The sequence below is a fragment of the Gadus chalcogrammus genome, chromosome 6, assembly GCF_026213295.1.
Source record: "Gadus chalcogrammus isolate NIFS_2021 chromosome 6, NIFS_Gcha_1.0, whole genome shotgun sequence".
In the NCBI taxonomy this organism is placed as follows: Eukaryota; Metazoa; Chordata; class Actinopteri; order Gadiformes; family Gadidae; genus Gadus; species Gadus chalcogrammus.
This window is the reverse complement of record NC_079417.1, coordinates 5655323-5676488: the sequence shown is the minus strand read 5'-3', so window position 1 is coordinate 5676488 and position 21166 is coordinate 5655323. Positions and strand designations below refer to the sequence as shown.

Genomic DNA, 21166 nt, shown 5'->3' with positions numbered 1-21166 from the left:
CAGCCGCTGTCATCCTCCGTTCCTCTCTCTTATAAACCCTCCAGACTATTCCTCTGTGGCTGCCATGTGGACACACGCACACACACACACGCACGCACACACACACACACACACACACACACACACACACACACACACACACACACACACACACACACACACACACACACACACACACACACACACACACACACACACACACACACACAATGCCACAGACACACGCACACACACAATGCCATAGACACACACACACACACACACACACACACATAAAACACACACACACAGGCCACAGGGATACAAACACGTACATATGCACGCAGGCACACAAACACACACTGGCCCACGGACACACACACACACAAACACACGCACACACACACACACACACACACACACACACACACACTGGCCACAGGGATACAAACACGCACACAAACACTCCTTCTGGCACAAGGACACAAACAAACACAAGCATGACTTGTGCATCGTGTTTGTACTAATACTGTAATACAGTATCTTAACAGTATCATTCCACCTATTGAAATGTTGAATCAGAAATACTTCAATTTGAGAATGAATTGGCTGACAAATGTAACCATACACACACACTCAATCAATCAATCAATCAATCAATCAATCAATCATTCACTCACTCACTCACTCACTCACTCACTCACTCACTCACTCACTCACTCACTCACTCACTCACTCACTCACTCACTCACTCACTCACTCACTCACTCACTCACTCACTCACACCATTCCATAGTGAATAGTTTGACTCTGTTACCCTCTCTCCCCTCATGCCTTCCAGCTCACATTATTCACAATGACTGGCTCCAGTGGGAATGGATCTTGCCAAAAAAGTGATCAATGTTTAAAAGTTTCCTTGGGCGGTGAGAAAAAGTACAATGTGGCATGTTTTATTTTATTATGTTTTGTAATGCGAGGCATGGCATTACAAAATAGACGCGAGGCATTGCGTCTAAATATGAAGGATAATTAATTATGAATTATTGGGTACACACCACAGACAAATGCAGGCCCATTTTGACCTTTTCTGCTTGCATTCAGATTTGTGCTAAATTCAGCATTACAAAAATACAGACTCGAGTATTCATCAGATAAGTTCATGAATAAAATTGACAGTCGCTGTGGGTGACTTTTTCTGCGGAGACGGACTCATTTGATCTCTCTTTACGCATTGAACGCTAAAGTCAAAGCCCTGTCTGTTGGAAAGTAAAATATCTGTTATTCTAGTGCCACGAGGTTAACATACATGGAAGCAGCCTGGCTTAGCAGCTCTTTTTCATGTTGGATTAGAGAGTTGACCGGTTATATCCGGGTAGATCCGGATTTTGTCCGCCAGCGATATTCTTTTATTACCTTCAAGTAGTTTTCAGTGGTGTGTTTGATTCTAAAATGGCCTCTTATCTCCTCTCCTCTCCTCTCCTCTCCTCTCCTCTCCTCTCCTCTCCTCTCCTCTCCTCTCCTCTCCTCTCCTCTCCTCTCTCTACCGAGGCAAAGTAAGAGTAATAGTAGAGGTAAAGCCTTTAGCTTCAGCTTGCTAGGTTATCATACTGCACACATCATATCTTCTAACCTCCTCTTCTTCTGAAAATGGAGGAGATTTCGGGAATGATTCACTGCTACCCACTTCACTAGTAAACTTCACTGGTCTTCCAGATTCAGAGAAATAACAGTGAGGCATGAAACTTTGAAATCCAGCAGGATTGTCTGAACTACATAGGAAGTGTGGGAACAAAGATGGATAAAAAAGAATATTAACCAAGAGGAATAACTCCTGCAGCGCACAGTCACACACACTCAGGAACGGTCAGACCCACTGTGACTGATTCAGTTCACATTAATTCAGGCGCTTTGGTCACTGTCTTTAGCAGCACCGTCACAACAGAGATGAGCCTTTCTCAGGGAAGAGAGGGGAGAGAGCCGTGAGTGGGGGGGGGGGGTGGCTGTGGGAGTGTGGTGGAGAGGGGGGGGGAGAGAGGAAAGATTGGGAGTGAGAGGAGGACAGAAGGGGGAGAGTGAGGGTGGAGCACCGTAAGAGTACGACGAGAGAGAGAGAGAGAGAGGGAGAGGGAGAGAGGGAGGGAGGGAGAGAGAGAGAGAGAGAGAGAGAGAGAGAGAGAGAGAGAGAGAGAGAGACTGTAGAGCGTGATGAGTGAGTTAGGTGTTGATGAGGTGTTGATGAGGGTGTTCCTGCTCTCCTCGGCCGGGTGAATCTGCACATTAAATCTCCTTCATCCCCCCCCACTGAAGCACTCCCCCGTCCCTGGGTGTGTGGGTGGAGGACTTTATTACGCTGGCCACCGCCCACGGGATCAACGAGACGCAAAACAGCGTAGAGGCGCTTAGACAGAGGTCAGCCGGGGTCGTTGGCAGTGGCCTTAGAAGGTGGTGATGGTGATGAAGTGCTGGAGGAACAGGAATTAGAGGTCAGTACAGCCTGGAGGCTCCAGAGATTTTATGAGGTCCATCCCTAACGTCCTCAATCATGCTTGAACACAGCCCATTTACCCCTGACTTCTCCTTAGAGCCCTGTCTCTGTATTCACTGCCCAACTTCCCTCTGCTCCTGAATGCCCTGCTGTCTCTGTATTCATGGTCTTACCCCAACCTACTCCTGAAGGACCTGCTGTCTCTGTATTCACTGTCTTACCCCTACCTGCTCCTTCGTAACCTGTCTCTGTATCACTGTCTAACCCCTACCTGCTCCTTAATGACCTGTCTCTGTATTCACTGTCTTACCCCTACCTGCTCCTTCGTAACCTGTCTCTGGATTCACAATCCAACCCCTACCTGTACCTTAACGACCTGTCCCTGTATTCACTGTCTAACCCCTCCCTGCTCCTAAATGTCATATATCTGAACTCAGCAAGAGAGAATTCGGAAGGACTTGACAAGACAACCACGTTGTTCAGAGATTCTAACTGCACTTCTGCAGTATGCTCTGTAATTATTTGACACTGGATGTTTTCATGTTTTTCTTCGTGAGTGGCTGAATGGTGCGTCACTATAAATGTTGCTGCTGCAAGGAACAGCGCGATAGCATTGTTCCCTTTCCTTTTCAGAAAGGATGGAACAGTGTACCCTATGCTAAAGGTGATAAGAAGGAAAGCCTCAAAGCAGCTTTTCGTTCCTAAGAATAGCCCTTATCATGGCCGCCACTTAGAAACTTCTGGGTCAATTCAATGTCATCTAATAACCCTCCAGAGCAAAAAGACTATTCGACCGGAGCCCTGGGCTTGGGCTGCGTTCCATTAGTCGTTGGACTTGCCCTGGTTGACTTCTCCTTGTCACTCGCCCTTGGGGGAACCTGCCGCCATCATAAGTGACATTCCATTTGTATGAATAACTGAGGGCCACCTTGGGAGGGCCAAGGGAGCGTGTCGACAACGATGGGCACTCCAGTGGTGTATTTCATCCACATTGCATTGGAGTCATGCATTTGGTGCAAGAAAATACATCCATGGTTAGTTTGCAGGGATGAAAGTAAAACTCAGGTGATAAGAACTGAAGGAAGATAAGAATACATAAAAGGTAAAAAAAATATGATGATTGGCCTATAATAGTTCACCGACTTATTTTCTGGGCTACGACTAGTCACAGCTCAGCACATATAAACTGGAAATGGGAAATCAGCAAGGCATGGTTTTACTCTGTACGCCCAAACGGGGCAATGGGAGAAGGACACATAGTGTGGGGGAATAGCGGGCGTGGTGAGGGGTCACCTGTGAGGGGGCTGACAGGTGTGTGTGCCACGCAGGGATCAGACTCAGCTGCATGATCACGGGAAGTTACTTCATGCTGTCTAATCATGTGTGCTCTCTCTTGCGGTAAGACGGCTGGGTCAGAACACGAGGCTCCCAGCTCGCTTCCTGAAAAGGAGTTGTATACTCAGCATAGCGTTATTTCTGTGTTCATTTTAATTCCGGAGACAGCTGTTTTTTTGTTTTTTTTGTTTGGTGTTAAACAGCAAAATACAAATTTATTTTAAAACCTGTGATTGGATTATTCCTCGAAGCCCAGCAGAAGCGTTAACCCTGCTACACAAAGGGTATTAAATGTATCCGCATATTTAAACTAGACTACGACTTGATGAGTGAAGTTTCAAAATATGTTAATAATTTACCAAACCAGAGAATACGGAGAAACAGACGCTGTGTACTGAGCATTACGACGGCCGTTTCATAATATTAGTATCAAACAAAGACAGACACCTGGTACAACCCGGTACTAATGCAGTGTATAACCCCACCCGTTCCCTAACCCTACCTCTGCTGTCTAACAGCGTAATTAACCTGTCAGCACCCTCTGATGCACGTGTTTGTGCATACTTGTGTGCATTTGTGTTAGGTGTGTACCTGTGTGACGATAAAGGTTTCTCCTGAGAGTTGGGCTTTGTCCTTGGTTGTTATGCGCCATTGGATTTTGAAGTTGAAAAGTTAAGCACTTGTGTGTGTGTGTGTGTGTGTGTGTGTGTGTGTGTCTGCGTGTGTTTGTGTGTCTGCCTGCATGTGTGCGTGTGTTTGTTTGTGTGTGTGAAGGGGGGGGGGGGTAGCCTAGGTCTTGAAGAGAAATAAAAGAAAACCTTTTATTGGGATTCAATAAATAGGCCTCTAGCTCAATCAGAGGAGGAAGACTTTACAGCAGGATATTTCACTGCCGACTTACTAGCAGAAATAAGTATTGCCTCATGTCCTTGTTCTATTATCCAAAATAATGATTGCCAGTTGCAACATGTTTAAGAGCGTTCTCCTCTGTGGTTCGGAAGTGTTGTCGTGAGATTGTATCAAGGAAGGTATAGAGCTATTGATTGGAGCAGAAACGAAACGATGTGAGAACACTAACAAAACAAAAAAACACAACACAATAGTAATCAGGAGGACTGTGTGTGTTTCTGATGATGATAGCAGAGCGTAAACTTTGACGATGAAAATGATAGTGATCCCAATAACAGAACGCAGGGCCGTTTGTGATTTTTAGAAGGATCTCCTGTATTTTCACTTTCCCATGGTGGCTGAAGCTATGCCTTGTAGTGAAGGCAGGTTCGATTTCCACCTGCAGTCCTATACTAGGCCTACATGTTATTCTTCTCTCCTCAGCGTTGTGTCTGTAAAGGCATAACGGACGTTTATATATTCATCAAATGATGCAGCACAACAACCTTTTTTGTAGCTGCTCCAATTCTTGTGAGTTTCCATTGTCCTCATGCTTACTTCTAAGTAACCATATTGAGTCCCTATCTCTCTATACTGCCTCTTTTCTCTCTCTTTTTCTCAAGAGGCAAGATTAGACAAGCTGTATTGATATGGAAATCGTACATTTATAATGAAAAACTAGAAACAATGAAATTCAAAGCATACAAAACAATGGAAACTTAAATGGTAGGTTGACAGATATACAGTGAAAAAGTATTGGGCTCAGACTATAATACATCAGAAAAGTGATAGCATTGTAGTTACGGTTGTCAAATATCTCTTCTCTCTGTCTCTCTCTCTCTTGATATATCTTTGTCTATCTCTCTCTCTCTCTCTGTCTGTCTGTCTGTCTGTCTGTCTGTCTGTCTGTCTGTCTGTCTGTCTGTCTGTCTGTCTGTCTGTCTGTCTCTCTGTCTGTCTGTCTGTCTGTCTGTCTGTCTGTCTGTCTGTCTCTCTGTCTCTCTGTCTCTCTGTCTCTCTCTCTCTCTCCGGTGCAGGTGGGCGATCAGATCCTTGAGGTGAACGGGCGGGGCTTCGTGGCCATCTCCCACGACGAGGCGGTCCACATCCTGAAGACGTGCGTCCGTCTGCGCGTCCGGGTGCGCGCCGTCGGACGCCTGCCGCACGCGCGCACCGCCGTCGACCACACCCGCTGGATCAGCAACCCCGCCGCCGCCGAGGGCCCCGACGCCGTCGCCATGACAACTGCTGCCGCTATGACAGTAGCCAACAGCGGCGGACGGAGCCCCGACGTCATCGCCGGCGCGGGCGGTCCCGGCGCCGCCCCGTTGGTCCGGTGAGAACGCACCGACTTTATTAGTATAGCCCGGCATCACACCTCAGTGACACAATCTGTAATAACCCCCCTGAAGCTGGGAATACAGGGTCTCAATGTCACCGAGTTCCTTCACGTTAATCTGGCTGTCGGTCTGGCAAAACAAAGCCCCACTCGCCCTTCCCTGCTGCTCAACCAATCAGCGGTCGGCACACTCCAACCTCTGCAGAGAGAGTTTGCATGTCTTCGCACATGTAGTAGGTCCACGGCTGGCAAAAAGGGGGTGTGTACAGGTCGGTTTTCGAAGCACAAGGACACCTCCTTGGAGGGAAGCAACCTTAAGAAGGAACGATGAAGAGGGTTCCCTGCTTCCAGGGATGTTGAGGAGTCTATAATGTTCATTAGGGTTACGATAAAGTGACCATAATACTCCAACAGAGGGTCGTTTTGTATTTTTATGGTTTGATGCTTCCTCTGCCAAATTGCCAGTCCCAGAGAGGTATTTCAACCCACAACCTTGCGTGATTCATTTGAGCATTATCTTGCACATGGACACCATCTGAGTGGACCCGCTGCATTAATCTTTAGCCAGTGTTGATACGCTAGGAAGATCTGGATTAAAGGCTGGAGTTATTCTTAACTGGATCATAAAGGTCCAGCGTTGCAGTTACAGATGGATCATAACACCCCGCTTTATTATGCTGATGAGGAGACAGAGACCTCTCTCTCTCTCTCTCTCTCTCTCTCTCTCTCTCTCTCTCTCTCTCTCTCTCTCTCTCTGTCTGTCTGTCTGTCTGTCTGTCTGTCTGTCTGTCTGTCTGTCTGTCTGTCTGTCTGTCTGTCTGTCTGTCTGTCTGTCTGTCTGTCTGTCTCTGTCTCTGTCTCTGTCTCTGTCTCTGTCTCTGTCTCTGTCTCTCTGTCTTTGTCTTTGTCTCTCTCTCTCTCTGTCTTTGTCTTTTCCTCTAACTCTCTCTTTCTCTCTCTCTTGCTTTCTCAATCCCTCTATATATCTATACCTCTCTCTCTTGATTTCTCTAGCCCTTTCTCACTCTCTTTCTTTCTTTCTTTCTTTCTTTCTTTCTTTCTTTCTTTCTTTCTTTCTTTCTTTCTTTCTTTCTTTCTTTCTTTCTTTCTTTCTTTCTTTCTTTCTTTCTTTCTTTCTTTCTTTCTTTCTTTCTGTCTCTCTCTCTTTCTTTCTTTCTCTACTGCTCCCTTTCTATCTAAACCTCTGTCTCTCTCTCTTTCTTTCTTTCTCTACTGCTCCCTTTCTATCTAAACCTCTGTCTCTCTCTCTCTCTTTCTTTCTCTACTGCTCTCTTTCTATCTCTAACGCTCTCCACCTTTCTGTACCCCTGTCACTAGCCTCTCTCTTTCTCTCCCTTTTTCTCTCCCTTTTCCCCCCTCTATCTTTCTCTCAGTCTATCACCCATTCCCCTTACCTCTCTCATTCTCTCTCCCCCTTTCTCTCGCTCACCACATGCCTCTATCTCTCTTTCTTGCCCCTCTCTCTCCTTCCATAAACCCTTCCCTGCCCAACCTCTCTGTTTGCCAGCTCTCGCTCTAAAGACATAATGAAGGAGGACCTCATTGAGGACAGTGCCAGGTATGCATTTCCTCTGCAGTGTCTTGGAAAGGCTACAATATGGCCGCTCAGCATAAACAGAGCCGTCACCTCCATTCTGCCCGAGGTGTTCTAGAACGGCTTTGAACTTGCAACTCGGCATTCATGATTTAAGAATGGTGGGAACGTATGTATTATATGTAAAGTTACATTTTATCATTATCATTGTATCCCATTGTGATTCTAATTTGCCCTTCACTGTGTTTTGGTTGTTGCATTATAAATACAATTCCAGCCGTAAGGCCTCATTTTGCTTTATGATTCTAAAACCGATGTCTTTACACATGAATAAGTCACAGTACCCTGTGGATTATAGTGGGGGAAACTATAGGAAAGGGAACCAAAACTCAGAAAAGCTAGAAAAAGCGAATGGAACCCAACCCTGCGATCAATTCCAACCATTCAGAACTATTGCTATAGGTAGAATAGGTTAACTACAGGTTGCAGACGCAACAAAAATTTCAGTCAATCATAATTAGACAAATATATTAGTAACATAATACTGATTGTAGCATGTTTCTTTTTTTCCCCACAGACCCACCTCGGCCCAGAGCACCGCAGCACTAGCGAAGGTGAGACAAAACCCAGCCCTCTTCCACACTATGAAGACTGTGTTCCACTCCATCTTCTTGATGTTAATTTCCTCCTCTCGTCAGCCATTCATCTTCACGCATTGAGGAGAAGATATACGGCCTGCCAGGCACTGCTCTTTAGAATGCATCGCACTGAACGATGAGCCGTGCCTTTCAGTCCAAGACAAACACACAAGACGTTTAACTTGAGTGAGGCCTCGCTCGCCGTAATGCGTTGGACATTTCTCACAACCGGCGCCGGTGATCGGAATAATAATATCAGAATAAACAACCACGAGATACAAAGAAAGAACCAACGTTTGAAAAGGAGGCAAGCAGTAAGCAGACAGGTTACGAGCGTAACATCACTAACAGACAAAAGAAGGAACGGAAAATTATTTTCACAGAATCCAAAGCGACATCCAGTGAATTCAGCAAGAAGCTATTAAGGAGCAGGTAGGGGTTAGGGTTTTTTACCTAGTGATACAGTCAGACTATCAGGGTTTGAACCCAAAACCTTTTGGCTGGAAGTAGAACACCCTATGCCAGGTCCAAGCATGTTGCTAAAAGTCAGGAGCAAACAGCCGATGCTGTGACCGCCCGCTCGAATCACCGCAGAATGTGTGTCGTGTCCAGGTGGCCTTGGTGATGTTCATGCGCTACTTCAAATCAACAAGAGATTGTCCAATAGGTAGGTGAAATGTGCCTTCGGTACTTCAATACAAACTTTCTATTCAGGGACCTGAATGCCAAGCATGCAGGTTTCCCCTCTGTAAACACACCATATTATCAGTTTACCTCAGGGCTAGCCTTGAAGCGGCCTCTTCCGCCTCGGCAGGTGGTCTTTTTGCTAGCGTCTACTCTCAGCTCCACTCCCAGCTGGCTGGCTGAGACTTCAGTAGGAGGAGATGGCAGCTGTTTTAAACCCCTGCCTCCCTCTCTTCATCATATGCTGTGCACACCCTCCTCCCAGCCTTCTACTCGCTCTGTTATAAGCACAGCGGCTCGAATGGGATGAATATTTTAATATCTAATATTGTTTACGTTTGCGACCTATAACGCCACTCTCTCACTCATCCAGAGACTCCATTAACAACAGAGGAGGACTCAACGCGCCAATGCTAAGTAGCGTCGACCCACCTCGAAGTTTGTACTGCCAAGGGAGAGTTTGAGTGTGTGTGGGGTTAACGTCATTCCTGGTCGGGAGAAAATCGAGGGTTGTCGATGGAGAAAGCGAAGATTGTTGTTCTCTTTAACTCCCCCTTGGTGTATCAGCAGAGGCGTTGAAACACAGGGGCTGAAAACACAGTAGTGTAAACACAGGGTTTGTGCTCCGGGTGACTGATGACCACTGAAATGCAAGAGGCCCAGAAGAAGTGTGTGTTCTCGGAAGGCAGCCTTAGAGGATTTATGTGTTAGTGTGTTGTTGGTGTTGGTGTGTGTGTGTGTGTGTGTGTGTGTGTGTGTGTGTGTGTGTGTGTGTGTGTGTGTGTGTGTGTGCGTGTGCGTGTGTGTTTGTGTTTGAAGTGTCGGTCTATGTATGTGTAAGTGTGTGTGTACGTACACATGCGTTTGTGTCCGTGTATGTGAGTGAGCTGAGAACTGTCTGAGTGGGTCTCGGAGCTGACAGATTTCTGATAGGTTGGGATCAACCCCAACCGACCCCTTCCAGTGTGTGCCACATACTACAGACACACACACAGACACTAACGCAGAGACACATGTTTGCTAAGACTTTAGAAATAAGTGCTTGTTGAATTCCTATGTAATGGCGATCAAGGAGATTTATGGAAAATGCTTATATTTCTATAGCAAAATAATACCATGGTACGGCAGCGATAAGTCACTTCAGACAAGCGACTCCAATTAACATTAACCAGCAGATCTATAAAAACACGGCAGAGAATTACCTTTTTGTTCATCGATTTAGATTCATCAACGTAGCAACTATTCACATTTCAAAAGGAAAGCACTAAAGCAAGAAAGGAAGGAATGGATGAAGGGGTTGTGGATGGAGGGAGCCTCAAGTATTCTTGGCTTATTTTTCCTCTAGCAGTTGTTGAAATAATCAACAACACCCCCTATCTCCGCACAATCTTCCTTTAACGCTGGGAGCCAGCGTGGAAAGACTCGGATAACCTTTGAAGGAGCCTGAGTGGATCTCAAGATGTGTGTGAAGAGCACTCACTGCGTCACCCTCTGCTGATGTAAAGTGGTCGGGACACAAACTTATTTTGCTGCCAGAACTTACAACAACGTGTGATTAATGAGCGCAAATATGACATGTTACCAGTCAAATGTTTTTTAAGTTACTGTGACTAATCATTTGTGTACACCTATACACAATATAATACAGTGTATACTGTATTAGCTGCCGTGGCACCCTAATTAAGTATTATGTCATCTTATAAAATACAAAACAAATCTGTGCTCTGAAATAAAATATGAACAGACTCAGAATCACATGATATATGCAAATAGGAACAATGCATTAAAGAATTCCTGGTCAAAATGAAAGGTCAAATAAGGTTAAATACAGGTTGCGTCATGAGGAGGTTCACTGTGCGGTGGATGTCTGGTTTAAGCAATGCACTTAATGCAAAACAGGTGTGCATACTCACACAGAGTCTAATCAGTCTGACTTGTGCCAGGTGAGGCTTTTGTGCGTTGAGTAATACGTGCACACGTGTTAGACCAGCCATCCCCACATAAACTCGGGAGATCTCTTACATGCAGCATGGAACACCTGCTGTATGCTCAAGCTCTGCAATGAAGCAGTTTCATCATCTATACCCTGCGTTCGGGATTTGGAGGAGCCCAGTAAGAAGCCACCACCTAGGTGGCCTGTACAGATGACATTGCTACACTGGCACCCAACCTGGGGCCTCTCTCGGCCAGGACAAAGGGTCAGCACAGGGCGCAGAATTCCAATAAAACTGCAATGCATTATTGCAATTCTTGTGGGACGCAGTGGATCTTATTAACCTCGCGGTCATCTTGGTTCCAACTTGGTTTGAAATTCAAGCTGGGTGGGAGGGGAACTGAATGCTGAATTCCCCCCAGCTGGCATTTGAGAAACAAGATGGCGAATAACAATAAAAAGGAACGGACTGCATTTTAAAGTGAGCTTATGTGTGACTTTTACCCCCGGGCGATGGCAACCAGAACTCCACCATCTCGTTAGGAAAACAGTTTGGGAGAGGGGGGAGGCGGGGTCCGGTTCAAGCAGGAACCCCCCCCCCCCCCCCCCCCCCCCCGAGGGTGTCCTCTCAGCGTTACCGCATTGAGTCCAATGTCGCAGTCTTCTGCCAGACGCTCCGGAGCCGAGGGAGAAGGTCACTGCAGAAAGGGGGGTGGAAGGGGGGGGGGGGGGGGGGGGGGGGTTGTGCGGGGGGGATGGGCGCCAAACTCGCCGGACCGGGGAAGCTGCCTCTGCCTCCCGTTTGGCACGTACCTCGAAGCAGAGATTGCTATTGCCGCCACCCCGCCCCCCCCCCCCTCTCCCTCCCTTTCTCCTCCTCCACTTATGTCCTTAGTAGAATGTGCCTGGGTGGCTCCAAAAGCGCCCTGTCAGATTCTATCACAGAGGAAATGGTTCTACTTTGGGAGGCAGAGTGCGTCTAAGCTCTGCTCTGCGCAGAGAACCCCCGGTAGGTTGTAACGAGGGGTGACACGGCAGTTGGTCCAAGAGGGGATGTGTGCCCTGGATGTTCTTCTTAAAGGAATTGCATTTTAACATCGTCCAATCCCATTCATTCTATTGACTTTGAGGTTAATCAACCCTTACACGGGATAAAGTTGTTTCTGGGTTAGAATTTAATTTTCGGAAAAAAGTGGCTTACGAAGGATCAAAACACTGTGATTCAATCATGACAACAGCACTAATATATATACATATACATTGTGTATAATGCTGTTCTCGTGATTTTTCATGAATGGACAAGTGTATCTGATTGTATATACCGACTGGTCCATAGTCTGGTCCTTGTCTATGTCCATAGATCCTCCCCAGGGGGACTATACCAACTGGTAGGTCCATGTATCCATCATACATCTGGGTGGACACTCCCACATCTCCTCTTGTGAATGGGTACATTTAAACATGGCTTGTAACGATGAAGCAACATCACATCTGGTGGTTTCAAACCCTGCATCTTCTGCATGCGTTCACATCCCACAGAGAGAACCTGCTTCCAAGGAAGAGATGTCCGATTCAGTTACATGGATTTGGCTGCGAGTGCGTCAGTTCTGTGAGAAAGGGAAAGTATTTCCAATAGTGGCGAATCTATTTTTCTTCTTCTCGTCTTCATCTTCTACTCGCTCCACGGACTGACGCATACACCTCAGAGGAAGATATCAGGAATTATGTTTCGTTAGTAGGAGGGACCACAACTGAGCTGACTGCGTGTTATCCGATAACGCTCAGCAGTCTCTCCCAGCCTGATGGCACATTGAAAAGGGTGAATTCAGCTCTGTCCACCCTCACGTGCCAGCGTCTGGTCCCCATCCTACAGTATTATTAAGTATTGATTTCTCAATGCGCCCAGCAAAAGGGGTCATGGGATTTGTAATTATTAAGCCTCCATCTCTGTGTCTGCGCTTCTTCCTGATCTTCGTCTGCCTTTTTTTTGCTCCTTTTACGCTGGCTTGAGGAATGCTTATTTATGGATTTGTTGTCCCATTCATCACCAGTGTTTTATTCCATCATTACCGACTCCACCAAAAGGGAGCATCATGCATTTATGTGTTGACATTTTCTCTCCAGTTGATGAGTTGTTTATTTGATTCCCAAAATTCCCACAGAACTCCAATTGTTTGCACTTTTAGTGCAAGCAATTGGCCGGCCCCATCAGGGAGGTCGTTTATATTTGGGCTTTACGCTGGGTTTTCGGAGCAGCTGAAAACCAGTTGAGCCAAAGGTAACAGAGTGGGTTTGAAGTGGTGCCGTTCTTTTGCGCCGTCAAACTTTTTCCTGTCAGATAATTGGAAAAATGGAAAGGAACCAGGCCATTTATTGTGAAAATATGTGTGTGGAAGTGTGTGGAAGTAACTTGTGGCTTCTCTTTTTTCCTAACCTTCCTCTGCCTCTCCATTTTTCTTTTCATTCATCCATCCATCCTTTGATCCATCCACCAATCCATCATCAATCAATCCTTTAACCCATATTTACATCCACCCGTCCGTCCTCCCCTCGTCCTCCACCCATCCATCCACCCGTCCGTCCTCCACTCGTCCTCCACCCATCCATCCACCCGTCCGTCCTCCACTCGTCCTCCACCCATCCATTCATCCCTCCTCCGCCCACTCATCCACTCATCCGATCATCCCCCCCCCCCCCCCCCCCCCCACGCCCTGGTCCTCCTAGCCCTCAGCGTGTAGGGCTCTGGGGCCCCCGGGTCCCCAGGTGAGTCTGGAGCAGCAGGCCTACCTCCTCCTGACGGACCTGGAGAGACAGACCATGGCCTACTACCTCCAGGAGTACCACAATGGACACATAGGGGTGGAGGCGCTCACCATGGCCCTGTTTGAGCTCTTCAACACTCACGCAAAGGTACGCCAACCCTAACCCAAGCAACCTGAAACCTGATACCTATGTTTACCTATGTTTAACTCTCTTTAACCTCACACCTACACTCAATGATCTCTGTCCTTATGCCTACGCTTATCCATCTCTGACAGCATACCTACACTTAACCGTCTCTAACATAATACCTAAACTAACCATCTCTGACATCATACCTACACTGAACCATTTCTAACATAATACCTGAACTAAGTATCTCTAACATCATACCTACACTGAACCATTTCTAACATAAAACCTGAACTACGTATCTCTAACATCTACCTACACTTAACCATCTCTAACATAATACCTGAACTAAGTATCTCTAACATCTACCTACACTTAACCATCTCTAACATAATACCTGAACTAACCATCGCTAACATCATACCTAAACGAACCATCCCCAGTTATTGGACGATGCCGGGATGGTTGTACGTCTGTGTGAATAGGACTGGACCAAGCGAAAACTTGACGGAAATTCTCAAAATCAATCCTGATGGACCTCTGGCTGGTCAGTCTTTGTGGGTTTATTGTTTCCATGGGCAGATGTTTATCAGGAAGCTGTTTGTTCCAGTTGTCCATGATGTCGGAGGTGCGGTCGCTGGTGGCTCCCCAGGATCTGGAGGTCTACGACGGGCATGTATTGCGCCGCGAGCGGGAGGCTCACAGGGCCTGGCATGGAGGCCTTGGGTCTTTCCACCCACAGGCCCACTATGGCCTTGCGACCAACGACGGACATGTCCACTTCTCCAAGGTATTGGCCTTATTCCCTTATTCCCCTAGCGGCCACATTCAGTTCACCCACCAAGGTAGCTTTTAGAATCCGGATGGCCGCTACATGAAAAAGAGAAAAGTTGATTGTTAACATAGTGTGGTCTGAATTTATTCAAATTGACACTTTATTTAGCAGCAGACTCGTTTATTCAAAGCAACTTACAAGTGAGGACCATCAAAGCATACAATCGTTATAGTGCTGCACAACAAAGTTTGAAAACAACTGGAGAGAGAGTGAAGAGTAGCTCAAGGAATTTCTGTGTATTTTCAAAGTATTATCATCTTATCATCAGGGGGTCACATCTCTATGGTTCTTAGATGCGAGGAACATCTCCCCAGAAGTCCATTTAAAACTAAATGAAGAAGTGATGTTTGTTTGTTTTCTGGTAAATGTTTCTTTCCTGAATTGGGTCTATATAATGTTTCTCTCTGTCCGCTGGATTTGGATTTTTGTCGTCTTTGAGCATAACAACATTAGAAGTAACACATATATAATCATGATGATTAACCTCTGTGCTACTGTTTCATACACATTTTTTATGCAATTGTCAAGGGCTTAATCTGTTGATTATGCTTCACCAATGTTCCAAACATTTCGACCGTGTGTATGGGTACCTGCGTGTGTGTATGGATGAGAAGAGAATTTTTTTTTCAGTGTTTGAGTCTCATCACTGAAAGACAATTCCACATGATGTCCTAGGGAGTGTTTGACAGGGATAAAGCGACAGAAGACTCTTTCTAGCTGGCCAATGCTGTTTATTGTATATTTTCTTGTGTGTGTGTGTGGATGCTGTTTTGGTTGGATCCTGCTGGCAGTACAGCTTGCCCTGCAGGTGTTTGTGTAATCGTCTGTAAGGACATCTTAATTATCATGGTTGAAAAATAACCACAACATAGCTAGTTGCAGTTAAATGATAGTCACTTAGTGCCTCATAAGGAACCAACCGGAAGGTGTTAGTCCATGTTCCTCCATACTTTGTATGGCTGGATACAGACTGTGTACCCTGTGTTTACTTAATTATTTTAATTGTTCTTGATGTATATGTAGCATACAAAGTCTAACTCATTCCCAAAGGAAATTATAATTGCATCGTATAATTTGACGCTTTCCCTGTTCAATGTTCATGATCATTAATAAACGTGAGTTGTAGCCTCTTTATCATAGCTGTTTTATGTTCTTTATCTGCCTCTCTTCTAGAGTGATTGCTCTGAGGAGGGTAAGATGGAGCACAGTGAGGCAGCGTGTTTGATGGCCCTGCAGGATGTGGTGCTGGTAGGGGCTTTGATTTGATCATTGCATGTGCTGCATGTTTTTGATTATGATGTGAATGTGTTAGCTACATTTATAGCTGTGCCATTTTCAGACGCAAGCTAAAACAGTAAATGCTGGGAGTTGACCACGGTTGGGGACGGGGGGAGCAAAAGCTGACCAGAATAAAATAAACAGAATAATAAATTATAGTATGATGTAAATAATGGTGTAATGGTGTAAATAGCCGCAGTACAAAATGTGCATTATGCAGGATAGTGTATTTTAACATGTCTAAATGTTTTTGAACGTGTTTATTTTAAATGTATTGCAACATTTACAGGAAGAGGTGCGGCCCTCGTCTGCCTCTCCTCCATGCCAGCACCAGTCTTCAGTGGGCCACGCCCCCCAGGAGCGGGGCCACGCCCCCAAAGAGCGGGGCCACGCCCCCCAGGAGCGAGGCCTCACCAGACGACCCTCTTCTCGTCCGGCCCGGCCAGGCTCCGCCTCCAGCATGCTATTCAAGGGCCCCACGCGACTCCTCCAAGACTGCCTCCAACGGTCCCTTAAGGCCCTTCCCTCCCACACCCCAGCCCCAGCCCCCGCCCCGGCCCCCACCCCCGCCCCCCAGCAGTCTCCGTCGGCAACGGCGGGCGAGCCGTCCCGCTGCGTCTGCCCCGGTCCTGGCCCGACCCGGCTCCAACCGCACCCCGCTCCCCAGGGCTCCCTCCCGGCCCACGCCCGGCACAGCAACCCCCAGCTCCACCTCGCCTCAGAGCTGGACCAGCACCAGCTCCAGCACCTCTACCTCTACCACCACCACCACCACCCCCACGCCCACCACCACTTCCCCTACCCCTCGGCCCCGTACCAGGCGGGGCCCGACGCGGGGGTCCACACCTGCCCGGGGTTCCTGTACCGCCGGGACCCCTCCGGCTCCCCCGGCACGGAGGCCATGGCGGCCGCTACACAGAGGTCCGCGTCCTACGAGCCGTTGTCCAACTCCTCCTCCTCCTGCGTCCTCCAGACCAGGTCCGCGTCCTCGTCCAAAACGGTGTCTCCGATGCCGTCGCCCCGGCCCTCGCCCCACCTCTCCCCCTGCCCGTCCCCTTGCCCCTCGGTGGTCATGGCCACCCCGCCCCCTTGCAGCCCGGACCGGTCCTGCTCCCCGGCACTCCTGCAGAGGGGGTCTGCCACCGCCGTTGACGCCAACCTGCTGTCAGCCGAGTGCCGGCCCCAGCAGAGAGGTAGGTGAACGGCTGGAACTCGTTCCCGCAGGCGTTCTCATCTTACGACGGAGCCCTTTGAACAAAAGGGGGGGGTTTCAAGTGTTTCAACTTCCGAGCATGCTTTCGGAGGGAGTGCTATCTGTTTCAGTTTAGCAGGGTTTGGCGGCAAGAAGGGGAAGGGGGGGCGATTGGGGGACTTCCGAGAGAGGGATATATGTTTCCGTTGCACGTTTCAGATACTGCATGGAGGGTGGTTCTCTTTGTGGTTGAGACCACAAAGAGAACCACCAGGTGTTTCACAACCCTTTTTTGGGGCCATGCCCTCGTTTTCAGGGCACACAAATGTATGCATCTAATTTCTCGGTCATGATTTTACGCAGACAACATCTGCCTGTAATGTCAATGTCCCAGTGGACGGATTCACATGACGCCACACATATTAGATCATCCATGGCCCCTGATGAGCCATTCGTCTGTCTGTTCATATTCAATGGACCTTACGGGCATTACCATGTTATCCTTTAAAAGCAAACTATGAAATATCCAAGGCTTCTAAGCCAGCAAATCTCCGGTGACAACATTTGCACCTGACTCCAAGATTGGGAAACACTGGTTTATTCCATAGGCTTTAGGGTTTATTTGTGTTGATGCATCTGGTTTTGTATCGGTGTACGCTGCAGCCAATATCTGCCCTGTGTTAACGAACATTATACTTGCGTCGATACTTTTTAATTACCCTTGAGAGGGACCTGACAGGACATGAACAGGGTCGGCTGTTGACGGATCGCAGCAGATATTACAGTTCGCCATAGAAATATCACTGTACTGTTTGGGAAGTCCCTTGACAGTGAGCTGTTCCGGGCTCTAAGTCCTATCATTTCATTGCTTCGCGTGGTCGTATTTTAGTGCAGAATGGCAGTGAGCTGTCGAGGGATGAATGCATTGTCCCTCTAAAGAATGTATGCGCAGGGCCATCCATGCGAGTTAGTTTCAGTGAGACCTTTCTGTTTGACCGAACGTCAAAGCATCAAGGATTTATCGCAAATTGGTTTACTGTTTAATGTGGCATACTATCATTTAGGAATTGTCCCATTACACTTTAGTTCCACAAGTATCACCAATCATTATGGTCGCCAGAGTGTCCATCTGCAAGGATCCCGGAGGTTTGGTTCAGAAACCAACCCTGTTCAAACCTCCGTCCAGGCGCCACGCTGTCTCAGCTGTGGGACAGCGGGCAGACGCTGAGCGAGGACAGCGGCGTGGACATCGCCGAGGCCGGGGGGGTTAGTAAGGACGGGAGCCCCCGACCCTGTAAGAGCCAGCCGGGCCCAGCGCCAGGGGAGAGGCACCAGGGGAACCAGGGACCCCCGACCAACGGCCCCAACTCCCTGCACGCCCCCACACAGGTAAGGGCGAGAGGGGACCTGACACACCCCATGGTGACGGCAAGGGGTCTTTAGGAAATAAACGGTTCAACCAAACCAAATTATACTAAATCTTAGTTATGAAACTATCGTCTGGTTGGCCAGACTTTGGTTATTTTTTCCCGGTTCTGATGGTTAATGAAGTCGCAAACCTTGAAACCACACTTAAAATATGACTTCTCTCGGCGTGCTGAAAAAGATACATGTGGTTAGGCCGCAGGTAGGAGTCATAGATTCAGCAACACCAACAAATGAACCAAAATAAATGAAGAAGCCCCCTTCATTATAACAATAACAATTGATTTGAGGGCGACAAATTGTCACACGCGCCTGAGCCGCATTGTGGGTAATTGCAGCATTCAGCACAGCAGACCTCCGAGGCGCTGACACATAACAGACATTTAGTCCCAATTAATATTTTCACTTCGCATTGTGTGAATTCAAAAGGGCATCTAATTACATCAGAGATGGGACATGGGACTTTTCACATAAGGTCGCTGTGTACACAATTTGCCTGCACTGTTGATGTTTCAACCCAAACAGCTGATATTCTTATCACTGGTTCAGGTATATATGAAAAGGGAATATGGAATATTATTATAGTGTCTAAAATATTGCATTTCAAAGGTTGAAAATGTCTGGAATTTTATTTAGCTTTTTAGAGCAAATATTTTGTGAATGACTGACTGGTTGACTAAGAAGCGATCGGACTAACTGACTGAATTACTAATTCTAAATGACGTTCTCTCTCGCTCCCTCTCTCTCTCTCTCCCTCTCTCTCTCTCTCTCTCTGGCTCTCTCTCTCTCTCTCTCTCTCTCTCGCTCTCTCTCTCTGTCTCTGTCTCTGTCTCTGTCTCTGTCTCTCTCTGTCTCTGTCTCTCTGTCTCTCTGTCTCTGTCTCTCTCTCTCTCTCTCTGTCTCTCTCTCTCTCTCTCTGTCTCTCTGTCTCTCTGTCTCTCTCTCTCTCTCTCTCTCTCCCTCTGCCCTGGGGTCTGCAGAGTGGGTCGGTGGTCTCTCTGCTCTCCACCCTAGTTCGCGTGATGAAGAACACCAGCACCCTCGGAATTGCCATTGAGGGCGGAGCCAACACACGGCAACCGTTGCCACGCATCGTCACCATACAGGTGAGGGTCTGAGGGAACGCGCTGAAGAATCCCTCTTGGCAGATGCTTGGGCACCACTCGACTGCGAGTCAAGCACCCCAACTTCACAAACACAAACACCCTTGAAGAACGCATAAAAAAAAGATGTCTGCAGATATTTAGTAGATGCCTTTATAATGAGCATGCACAGTTATGAGCATGCTCCTGAATCCTTTCACACATCCTTTCAGATTTAAATAAATGTTTGGCCCCTGCTTAAGCCATCAGGGTTATCACCTGTCCGCAAAAATACATAAATACCCTGGTTTACAGATGTATTTATTTTTTATATCTATATTTCTACGTATCGAAATGTTGGTACATTCCATTAAGGGTTATTATTAGCTTTGTTCTGCGGACCACTTAGCGGCTGATGGAGGTGGAGGCTGTTAGCAGGGTGAGGAGAGGTGAGCGGGAGGTGGGCAGCTGGCGGGAGGGGAGAGGTCAGACAGGCTGTCTCCGGGATGCTTGCCTCGGGCCGCCGCAGACGGGAAGAGGGCGTAAGCGGAGGGCAGACACGGCCGGCTCGGAGGAGACGCGTCGGGGCCGGCTCTGTTGACCAGCTGTCTACCTCCAGGAGGGCGGGCGGCTGGAGCTGCCGTCGCCTTTTGTTTTCAACCTCCTCCCTCCCCCCCCCCCCCCTCTGTCTCGGGCTCTCTCGCTCCATCCATCTCTCTCAACACACACACACACACACACACACACGCACGCCGGACAGACATACACACACACACACACATACACATACACGTACAAGTTAAAGTACACACACACACACACACACAAACACCGCTACACACAGGGGCACGCATTCACACGGGTGAACGCATACTTATCACACACTCTTGCACGCACACCTTCTCATCAACCTCAACTTTCTGTTATTTTGTCTCTGTTATCTTCCCTGGGCTTTTAACTCTTATCTCTTGTGTGTTTTCCTTCCTTCTGCTTCTTGAATATCTCAATATCTGCCCTTCCCACCATTTCACCCCCCCCAACCCCCTCCCCCCACCTGATGCTCACCCTACAACACCCCCTTTCACTCCGTCTACACTTCACCCCCTCCAGAAGGGAGGCTCCGCCCACAGTGGCGGCCAGCTGCGGGTGGGTCACGTGATCCTGGAGGTGAACGGCGTGTCGATGCGTGGTCGCGAGCACCGGGACGCCGCGCGGGTCATCGCCGAGGCCTTCAAGAACAAAGAGTCAGACCACCTCGACTTCCTGGTGGCAGACCCCGACGTCTAGCCGCTCACGCTCATTAAAGAAAAGAAAAAAAACGAAAACTAAAAATATTACAAACTTGATACAATACCAACATTCTAGGGGTTAAAGGGTAAAGGAAAGTTTAGTTTGCAGGAGGAAATTTGCTGGATGAGTTTTCTTCTTAGCCACGAGATTTGGATTGGTTGAATTTTTGGCAGTTTTCTGTTTTAAAAAGCGATCACCACAGCAGGTTATCTGAGGACGAAAAGAGGGGAAACCGTCGATTCATGAGGCGGGTAGAGAATCCTTTTAGTGCGTCGTAAAAACCCTCCTACGTTTAGACAATACCAAGCTAGAGCATTTTACTTTCTTATCGTTTCA

At 47.6% G+C, this 21166-nt stretch overlaps 1 protein-coding gene across 1 annotated transcript in view; it reads left to right on the top strand.

Annotated features, from left to right (window-relative positions):
* whrnb (whirlin b) overlaps positions 1-20827 on the top strand; it is a 30212-nt gene extending 9385 nt beyond the window's left edge. The window contains exons 3-10 of the mRNA XM_056592376.1: positions 5725-6014; positions 13575-13746; positions 14339-14518; positions 15737-15811; positions 16131-17034; positions 18220-18422; positions 19439-19564; positions 20651-20827. Coding sequence (XP_056448351.1) covers positions 5725-6014; positions 13575-13746; positions 14339-14518; positions 15737-15811; positions 16131-17034; positions 18220-18422; positions 19439-19564; positions 20651-20827 — 2127 coding nt within the window. The remainder of the gene's footprint in view (positions 1-5724; positions 6015-13574; positions 13747-14338; positions 14519-15736; positions 15812-16130; positions 17035-18219; positions 18423-19438; positions 19565-20650) is intronic.
* The last annotated feature ends 339 nt before the right edge of the window (positions 20828-21166 follow it).